We start from the raw sequence: 10,567 nt of genomic DNA, 5'->3' as shown, positions 1-10,567 counted from the left end.
TCGAACTGCATCACTAGAATTGAACTGTTATCAAACCACATCGTACAGCAGCCAAACACATCTATCAAATCACAATTAAACCATCGCTTGAGAAATAAAATTTGAAAAGCATATTCTCAGCCACGTCAGCTTCGCAGAATTTTTATCTGCACTAGCCATTGTCTAACAAAACGTACGTGATTTATCAACGAGACCATTTTATATGATGCCTCGGTCAACGCCTCGGCCACTGCCTCGGTCAACGACTCGATCGAAATAAAGAACTGCTATCAAACCACATCGTACAGATAAAGAACCGTTATCAAACTGCTTCATACAGCTGCCGAATCATAGTTGAACCGCTATCGAACCACATCATACAGCTATCGAACCACTATTGAACCGTTATCAAACCGTATCATACAGCTATCGATCCGCTATGTAACCACTATCAAACTGCATCATACAGCTATCAAACTGCATTGTACAGCTATTTAACCGTTATCAAACTGCATCATACAGCTATCAAACTGCAGCATACAGATAAAGAACTGCTATCAAACTGTATTATACAGCTATCGATCCACTATTAAACCGCTATTGAACTGCATTGTACAGCTATTTAACCGTTATCAAACTGGATCATACAGCTATCAAACTGCATTGTACAGCTATCAAACTGCATCATACAGCTATTGAACCGCATCGTACAGCTATCAAACTGCATCATACAGCTATTGAACCGCATCGTACAGCTATCGAACCGTTATCAAACTGCATCATACATCTGTGGCAGCCCTTGCGATTTATTCCCCATTTTTAGTTATTTTCTAGTTTCTTTATTTATTTGTTATCAAACTAATTTCAAGCAATTTATGTTTCTTAGATACTTAAAAAAAGGAATGTTGTTTATTAAAAAAAGAAATTAATTATTCTTTTGTAAGCTTGATATTAGTAAACACGTATAACTTTACAAAGTCTATTTATTTCTTAAGTATAAGATAGAATAGGGAATCATTCCCATAACTGGTGACCCCGACGTGATTGAAAAGACAAGCCTGTCAAAGAATCGTGTTTACGTTTTGGCTCTCCTGACGATTATCGTGCACAAAATTTGAAATCTTTCTTCGTGATGCCTGTTGAACGTTCTCCTGTGTCTTCCCCCGGGACTTCGGCTGCTCAACCTCAAGAACATCTACTTCTGGAAACGAAGGATCAACATGATGTTAACCGGACTCTCTTTTCTGATCAACATTCATCAGTTATACGAGGTGATACCCAAGAAATTCACTCGAATGAATTCCGTCTTTTGAAATTGCCATCTTTTTGGCATAAACAACCGAAACTTTGGTTTGCTCAATTAGAGAGTGAATTTTTAATATATAGAATTCGTTCGGATGATATTAAATATAATTCAGTTATACGTCACCTTGATGAACAAGCTTTAGTAGCAGTTGCTGAGATTGTTGAAAATCCTCCAGAGCGGGATAAATATATTTATTTAAAAAATGTACTTATAAATCGGTTTTCTGATTCTGAGGAGAAAAGGCTACGTCAATTATTAGCTGGAATTGAATTAAATGATAAAAAGCCGACGGAATTGCTTCGAGAACTTAAACAATTAGCTGGAAATGCTATTTCTGAGAATATTCTCCATTCGATCTGGCTTCAAAGATTACCTCTTAGAGTTCAAGCTACTTTAGCTGTTGTTGATGAAGCTCCTTTAATCAAGCTTGCTGAATTAGCTGATAAAATTTTGGAGAGAGATTCGGGCTTACAAATTGCCGCTGTAACTTCTACACCTGAATCTGGTTCCTCTAGTTTAGCTGATTTGGAGCGTAGAATTTCCGCTTTGGAAGTTAAACGCTATAGAAGCAGATCGAGATCTAGATTTAATAATAACAAGAGATTTAGATCAAATTCTCGGAATAAGTATTTCAAGAATGATAAATCTGATAAATCTGAAAAAACTGACAAAGTGCCTACTTGCTTTTATCATAAAAAATTTGGTGATAAAGCTCAAAAATGTACTATACCTTGTGCTATGTCAAAAGCTTTTACTGCAAATCCGGAAAACTGATTTTGCCGTTGAGTCATGAGGCAGATTGTGACGGTTTACCTTGTAGTCGCCTCATTGTCACTGATAAAACTTCTTTACTCAATTTTCTTGTTGATACCGGAGCTGACATTTCATTGATTCCTAGAAGATTAGCTCAATTTTCTCAATCTTCTTCATCTTTTAAACTTTTTGCTGCAAATGGATCCAGGATTAATACCTATGGAGTTAAAACCTTAGTTTTAAATCTTGGACTGCGTAGAAATTTTAAATGGAAATTTTGTGTCGCGGATATTCAACGTCCTATTTTAGGAGCTGACTTTTTGAGTCATTACGGGATTTTAATTGACATCAAGAATAAAAAACTTTTAGACAGTGTTACCGGATTGTCATTTAAAGGGAAACTGTCTAATGTTAATCACTTGTCGATTTGCACTACTTCTCCTGACTCTCCTTACCATAAAATCCTTGCAAGATTTCCTGAATTAACGCATTTTGCACCCTTGACTTCCAACAAGTTACATCAAGTTGAACATCACATTGTTACAAGAGGACCTCCTATTTCTGTTACTCCACGAAGACTTTCTCCTGAGAAGCTTAAATTTGCTTGTGAAGAATTTAACCTTATGATTGAGCAAGGTATTTGTAGGCCTTCTAGTAGCTGTTGGTCTTCTCCTCTGCACATGGTTCCTAAAAATGATAATTCCTGGAGACTTTGTGGAGATTACCGTGCTCTTAATGCTATCACTGTTCCTGACCGTTACCCTCTCCCACATATTCAAGATTTAACTATGGGATTACATGGTAAGAATATATTTTCTAAAATTGACTTGGTCAAGGCTTATTATCAAGTTCCTGTTGCTGCTGAAGATATACCTAAGACTGCTGTAACCACTCCTTTCGGTCTTTTTGAATTTCTTGTCATGCCTTTCGGACTATGTAATGCTGCTCAGACCTTTCAACGTCTTATGAATATTATTCTTGCTGGCTTAGACTTCTGTTTTTGCTATTTAGATGACATTTTAATAGCCTATAATAATGTTGAAGAACACTTTGAACATCTTAAAATTCTTTTCTCTCGTCTTAAACAGTTTGGTATGACTATTAATTTATCAAAAAGTCTTTTTGGCCAGTCTGAAATTTCTTTTCTTGGCTTTTTAATTTCTAATCAAGGAATCAAGCCTACAACAGAGAAAATTAAAGCTATTATTGATTTTAAAAGGCCTAAAACATTTCTAGACTTACGAAGATTTTTAGGAGTCATCAATTTCTATCGCCGATGTTTAAAAGATGCTGCTAAACATCAAGCTATTTTGACAGATTATTTAAAGGACAGTAAGAAGCGTGATAGAAGACTAATTATTTGGACACCTGAAGCGGAAGAAGCTTTTCGTTTTTGTAAAGAAGAACTTACCAAGATTACTTCTTTGGCTCATCCTGTTCCTGCAGTTCCTCTTATTCTTTCTTGTGACGCTTCTGATTTTGCTATTGGAGCGGCCTTGGAACAAATTATTGATGGGATTTTCAAACCGATTGCCTTTTTCTCTAAAAAATTAAATGACACTCAACGTAATTATAGCACTTATGATAGAGAGCTTCTTAGTATTTATTCTTCCATTAAACATTTCAGATATCTTCTTGAAGGACGTGAATTTATTATTCAAACAGATCATAAACCTTTAATATTTGCCTTTCATCAGAAGATGGATAAAGCTTCTCCTCGGCAAATTCGTCAACTGGATTTTATTGCACAATTTTCCACTGACATCAGACATATTTCTGGAAGAGATAATATTGTTGCTGATTTATTTTCAAGAATTAATGCTATTTCTTTGCCTGTCATTGTTTCTCTTGAAGATCTTGCTAACTTTCAAAAGGAAGATGAAGAACTTAAATCTCTTTTTAACAACTCTTCTCTTAAGTTACAAAAATTAATACTTACTGGTTCAATTTCACCTATATTTTGTGATTGTTCCACTGAGAATATTCGTCCTTATGTTCCTTTATGTTTACGGAGAAGAATTTTTGATATTGTTCATGGTTTGGCTCATCCTAGTGGTAGAGCGACTTTAAAACAAATTCAACAAAAATTTGTTTGGCCTTCAATTAAAAAGGACATTAAAGAATGGTCAAGATCTTGTCTTTCTTGTCAGCGTTCCAAGATTTCAAGACATAACAAAAATTTACCTGTCAAGATTTCTGTTCCAGATCAACGCTTTCAACATATACATCTTGATTTAATTGGACCTCTTTCTGTCTGTCAAGGTTTTCGGTATTGTCTTACTATGATTGATCGGTTCTCCAGATGGCCTGAAGCTGTTCCTTTATCTGAAGTCACTGCTGATATTGTTTCTACGGCCTTTTATTCACACTGGGTTGCAAGATACGGTGCTCCATTTACAGTCACTACGGACCAAGGTCCTCAATTTGAGGCTGCTTTATTTAAAGCTCTTACTAATCTTATTGGCTGTGAGCGTGTCAGAACTTCTGCTTATCATCCTGCTTCTAATGGAATTCTTGAAAGATGGCATCGTACCTTGAAGAGTGCTATCATGTGTCATGCTAAGAATAATTGGATTGAAGTTTTACCCTCCGTTTTACTTGGACTTCGGACTTGTTTTAAAGAAGATTTACAAGCTTCTCCTGCCGAAATGCTTTATGGATCTACTCTTTGTTTACCTGGAGAATTTTTCATTGATGAAGATTTGCCTGCGGATCCTGAAATTTTTATTGAAAAACATAGAGAACATATGAGATTGATTAAATCCAGACCTACTGCTCATCATTGTAAAACTACTCCTTTTCATCATCCTGCTTTGTCTGATGTTCTCATGTTTGGCTCAGAGAAGATTGTTTGAAGAAATCACTTCAACCACCTTATTCTGGCCCTTTTCGTGTTGTTAAACGTGTTAATGAATACCTTTTTACTATTGATATTGCAGGTAAAATTGTTAACGTCTCCACGGAACGTCTCAAACCAGCCTTTTTACCCAAGGAAATTCCTCTGGATCATCCTGCTGTTTCTTCTCCTGCCACTTTATCCATTCCTTCAGTTTTGCCTTCTCGACCTTTAAGAACATACTGTGGTCCCAAGAAGAAAGTTCGTTTCGCAACGTAGAACGTCGCTGGGGAGGGAGTACTGTGGCAGCCCTTGCGATTTATTCCCCATTTTTAGTTATTTTCTAGTTTCTTTATTTATTTGTTATCAAACTAATTTCAAGCAATTTATGTTTCTTAGATACTTAAAAAAAGGAATGTTGTTTATTAAAAAAAGAAATTAATTATTCTTTTGTAAGCTTGATATTAGTAAACACGTATAACTTTACAAAGTCTATTTATTTCTTAAGTATAAGATAGAATAGGGAATCATTCCCATACATCTATATATCTTATATGTACAGGAAAAGATAGAAATAAACATTTTATTGCGTTTTATTTTTCTTTATTTTAAAAAAATTTCGCAATTATTTTGGTGTTGCGACCACCAGTTATATATTTTAAATACATTTTGTAAAGCACAATTCTTAACATGTTTTTTACATCGTATAGTATTACTAACATCTAGATTATTTAAAGATTCAATGCCTTCGTAATCCACATCCAATGTTTTGATATATATCCCATCATCGGTATCGAGTATGTTTATCAACCATTCTCGTTTCTGAAGTCCCTTAACGTATACGATAGTTTTTCTGTCATCATCTTCCGTATTACACACAGCAGATGTAATCAGACGTTTCGCCATGCTGTACGGTATCATCCCGTCTTTCCATTGCAATCCATGATGATATGCAATCAACCAAGAAGCGCAAGACTTGTCGGATTTTGTAAGAACACGCCATGGCATGGAGCTAGCAAAAATGTAATGCGTGAGAACGAATCCTTTTCTCAGTACTGCCACTTCCTTTACGATAAATTTTTTATCGACAATGAATCCTTGCAGATCCACAAATGTCGGTACGATCATTATGAGTAACTCTTCAAGACTGTACTTTAATACCAAATATCTCAGTTTTTATCAGTTTGATGTTACATGATTTTGCGCACTACGTTGGACAACGGACAATATTCAATTACATGATCATGTAAAATGAGACAATAAGCGGTAGTATTCGCGGGAACATTTTCTTTGCAATCAAATTCTATGCGCACATCTACGGTAGCACTCTTGACGGATTCGTTTTGTCGCGAACAGTCAATGACCGCAAAAGGCCCTTTTTCTAGGAATGTGATTACGTTGAGCAGCGTTTCACACTTATATCCATAATAAAATTTACCAAAACGTCGATACATGTCATACAGAATTGCATATCTAGATTTACGAAAGTCTAAATTCATATCGTCATACGGATAAAATTCGGAGTTTAGATAAAGTTTTACGTTGGTCAAATTACAGTCGTCAAAGATTGTAACATCTTGTGACATGATATTTTTTCGACCAGTCTGCAATGCAAAGATAACGAAGCGCGGTTTCTCGAGCTGAATTGCAGTTTTAACAGCCCATGAATGTTTTGTCGTACTCTGCAGCAAAGGGTACTCATACAGATCCCAGGAGCGAAAACTCATACTTAGACATTGTCCACTCTCCAAAGCTCGCAGCAATGATAATTTGTTGACTTCGTTTAACGTAACATGCGGCATTCGCCACTGCACTTTAAATAATTCAATTTCCGGTTGAGCCGTAGAATTTCCGACGATAAAATTGTTATCGTTGCGCGCTCGTATCAAGATCAATTCGTGACGAGCGTTAACAATCACGCGTTTGTAATCTTCGCAAAAACCCAATAATACACTAAGCGGTACACAAAAGTTGAAGTATCCTTCTGGTAGGTTATATGAAAATTCCCATCCTGCATTCTGCATAATTACTGCTTTGTCATATGTTAACGATACATAGTTCTTGAGAGTGCTGGTTATTCCAACGTTTCTGTTGCGATCAATTTCCACGCCGTTGAGTTCATATCGAATTTCATCAAACATGAACGCCACACAATTATTTCCGAGATTTATCTCATCTTTATCCTTATCGTCTTTCTTCTTCACCACCAATCTTCCTTCGACGTAGAGAAAACTTTCACATGGTAACGTGTATAAATCTTGCTGTTGTATGGGTATCCTTATTTCATCTAAAAGTGGTGTTGGCGTACGGATTGTACGTATGAGTCTCAATCTTGACGATGCTATCGTCAAAGATCGGCTCGCCTCCAATGTTCAAGATGTTAGACATCTTAGATATTTCGTACGACGAATCCCAATGATTTTAAAAATTCAACGTTTGACGCTGAGAGTTTCTTTTTATCAGACGATCGAATATTTTTAACTGCCGTACAGTTTATGTCACACGGCCGAATATTCTTGATTGGTGTAAAAATTGTGTCCCTCACCTGCTCATTCAACACGAGCATCTCACGTTATCGTCTTCGTACGTGTAATCTAACGGTAATCTCCTCTCCGCGAAAATCGAGTAATTGACCGTTTTGATCCACAATGCGAATCGTCAAATCAGTAATGCTCCGTGCGACGATTGGAAGGTAAATGATCTGTGCAGGCGTTTCCGATATCTTATATCCTGGTGGCACCCTCGGTGAAAATTCATGTATCGTGTGTACGCACTTGTCGTTGCTGTACGCACCTGCAGTCACGTTACATTCTATGCGAATAATATTTACGTTTATGATATTTATAGGTGCATCCGATTCATGCCACAATCGCGATTCAAGAATATGACGCGATGAAAATCCCAACAGCGATCCGATGTTGTTAGGTTTTAATGAAATTTATCCGATAAGCACACATAATCTCGCTCTTCATTGTATTATTGTTAGCACGAATCACCAGCGGATATTCGCTTTCGTCTTCATTTTCTTTGCGAAACGTCCTTTTTCCCGCAACATCGGGATGAGATTGTAAAATTGCGCGTTTCAAATATCTATCTATATCACGCAATTCATATGATCCTTCTGGAATCATAATTTCCTTGTCGTCTTTGTCATAGTAAAATTTGTTATTCGATGAATTTACATTAGGTATGGTATAATATGTTTCGAAATCTGTGAGGCCGAGCTCGTAATTGCCATCGCTCAAATCTACGGCTGGAAAATAGCTTACTGCGAGGATGCTACTCTTGCCGGTTAGCGTAAACGTCAGTGACATGTTGAAACGAATACTGAGTTAAATTGCACAATGTTAGCCTTTAAATTGATTACTAACTGATTGAAGAAAACGCAGACATAGTTGGCCGCAGTTGCTTTGATCATAACGTTGATAAGGCGTGTGATTGTACTCGATCCGCGTTACATCTAAATATTGCACCAGTTCTTTCGGTGGTCTAAGATTGCCGAAACTATCAAAGTATGTAGCGCGATTTCCTCTCTTTGCGTATGCCACTCAGTGTGTACCTGATCCTTCAGCGTTATCTAAATTTACAATACCGCTCTCGTTTCGATATGCTCCAGCCGTTGGTAATGCTGTACGCATAAAAATTCCTCTAAAGTATGGAATGCGCATACGTTTCGCTAACTGCAATAATTGTGTTGGTAGTTGCACCTTTTGGCATTTTTAACGTCTTTTTGACTTTTTTTTTTGTCGACACTCCTTGTCCACGCTTATATGAAGCAAGATAAACTCAATGACCTTCCATGACATGATTATGACGTTTCAATTCGTTCAGCTGACGCTGCGCTGCCTTGTTATCATTCACAACCTTCGCAACTCCCGCCGCTCCACCGACCAACGACCCGAGAACGCCCAACAGCGGTAGAATGGATAAAACACCGCCGCGTTTCGCTACCGGAAGTATTCGTTTACTTGCTCTCTTCTTTTTATCACTTTTTTTCTTTTTCAAACCCATGTTTTGGTTTGATGGAGTACGTTTTGAGAATGTGTATGTGTACTCGAAATTATTACAACAACCGAAATATCAATATTTGGAAAATTTATTGACACCAATTGAAGAAGTTAGTTATTTTGCATTCTCCAATAACTGTGATGTCATTCAGCCGAGTGAAGCGCTTCCGAATTCCATTTTTATCTTTGATGACGTGGCGTGTGATAAGCAAGATACGATAAGAGACTACTTTGCAATGGGGCGACACGTGGATGTCGACTGCTTCTATCTCTGTCAGACGTATGCAAAGATACCGAAAAATCTTATACGCAACAATGCGAATTTGCTAATTTTATTCAAGCAGGATGGTACCAATCTAAAACATGCGTACAACGATCATGTAAATACCGACATGTCTTATGAGGATTTTAGCAATTTATGTCATACTTGTTGGCAACAAAAGCGGTATGGATTTTTAGTGATAGATAAGGATAGCGCACTCGTCGATGGACGATATCGAAAAGGATTTAATGACTTCGCAATATCATAAAGCAGTTAGTTGTTTTCGATACGTTGACCAAGTAGCGTTTCTCAACATGGATAACACAGATAACAGTATGAATCGTGAGAAGATTGTGAAAGAGATTGCGAAAACGAGTGATTCAATTCGCAAAAAATATCGCGCTTTGAAAGCGGGTAAAGTGCAAGAAGAGATGGCGTTGTAGAGACACTTTGAACCCATTGTCGAACCATTAAAACAGATTGTTGAAAACACCGTTGGTGATGTATCAGATCCGATTAAGAATGAATCGTTCTTTTCGGAAGACGAATACTCAGAACCAAAACCGAAACGAAAGCGATTAAACGCTTCGCTTAACAATTCTATAATGACCTCTACTCCTGTTAAAAAAATGAGACGATCAAAAACTGTACCATCTAATTTGAATGAAACATCGCAAATATTACATGATAGCGATTTATCATACAGTCATGTGCCTTCTGTCGAAGACGTTTTTGAAGTCGCAGCCAATGAATCGTTTGTGACGTCTATTCGACAACAGTTGGAAACGCGAGAAGGACGTGAAAAGTTGCACGCACACTATGGTCCATTAGGTCAAAAATATATGGGAGCTGTTCTGAGTGTTAAAAAACCAGTCATAATAGATACTGTTTATGGAGTTTATTTCACCGACTTTGGAACGATGCTCGGCGATAAACGCATCGACATACATAAGAATGACAGCATAGTCATAGATGGTAAAATATATGTGGGAACACCTGGTCTGTATGAATTAATTTTCATGAAAATGCCCAACATGTACACGAATAATGATCTGCAGAATTATAAAAACATTCTATTGGCAACAAATGCATAGGCGCGGGCATATTGCACTTAATCAAGTAATGGGCAACAAAGGGTCTAAATATAAAAATATAATTGCGCCCTTAGTAACAGACGTAAAAGTTGGACAAGGTATACCGAGCGCTATTACATTAAATGATAACAAAATCGATTATGTTCATTGGGATGATCCCAACGAGCTTGTGGATCACCTTCGATTGCTCGAGGCCTCACACCAGGCAGGGCACAATGCTCACGACAACGAGATTCTATCAATTATTGAAGAACTTCGCGAGGTTGGTCTTATTATAAATTAAAACTGCATGAAACAAACCATTTAGTCAACATCGAAATGTCAATCAAC

The 10,567-nt window shown here is 37.1% G+C and overlaps 1 protein-coding gene across 5 annotated transcripts; it reads right to left on the bottom strand.

The window, feature by feature from the left end:
• Nucleotides 1-3,712: 3,712 nt before the first annotated feature.
• LOC118647339 lies at nucleotides 3,713-7,479 on the bottom strand. Of its 5 annotated transcripts, none has more exons than XM_036292092.1 (5): nucleotides 4,956-7,479; nucleotides 4,625-4,753; nucleotides 4,223-4,551; nucleotides 3,978-4,135; nucleotides 3,713-3,902 (listed from the first exon to the last, which is right to left on the bottom strand). In XM_036292092.1, exon 1 carries the CDS (start codon nucleotides 7,013-7,015, stop codon nucleotides 6,065-6,067), a length of 951 nt encoding a protein of 316 aa, XP_036147985.1. In that variant the 5' UTR covers nucleotides 7,016-7,479; the 3' UTR covers nucleotides 3,713-3,902; nucleotides 3,978-4,135; nucleotides 4,223-4,551; nucleotides 4,625-4,753; nucleotides 4,956-6,064. The 5 variants fall into 5 exon arrangements, with proteins under 5 accessions (XP_036147985.1, XP_036147986.1, XP_036147987.1 ...); XM_036292093.1 differs by having other exon boundaries at nucleotides 3,713-3,814; XM_036292094.1 differs by having other exon boundaries at nucleotides 3,992-4,135.
• Nucleotides 7,480-10,567: the final 3,088 nt, after the last annotated feature.

The sequence above is a fragment of the Monomorium pharaonis genome, chromosome 9 (assembly GCF_013373865.1).
Source record: "Monomorium pharaonis isolate MP-MQ-018 chromosome 9, ASM1337386v2, whole genome shotgun sequence".
NCBI lineage: Eukaryota > Metazoa > Arthropoda > Insecta > Hymenoptera > Formicidae > Monomorium > Monomorium pharaonis.
This window is presented reverse-complemented; position numbering and strand designations above follow the sequence as displayed.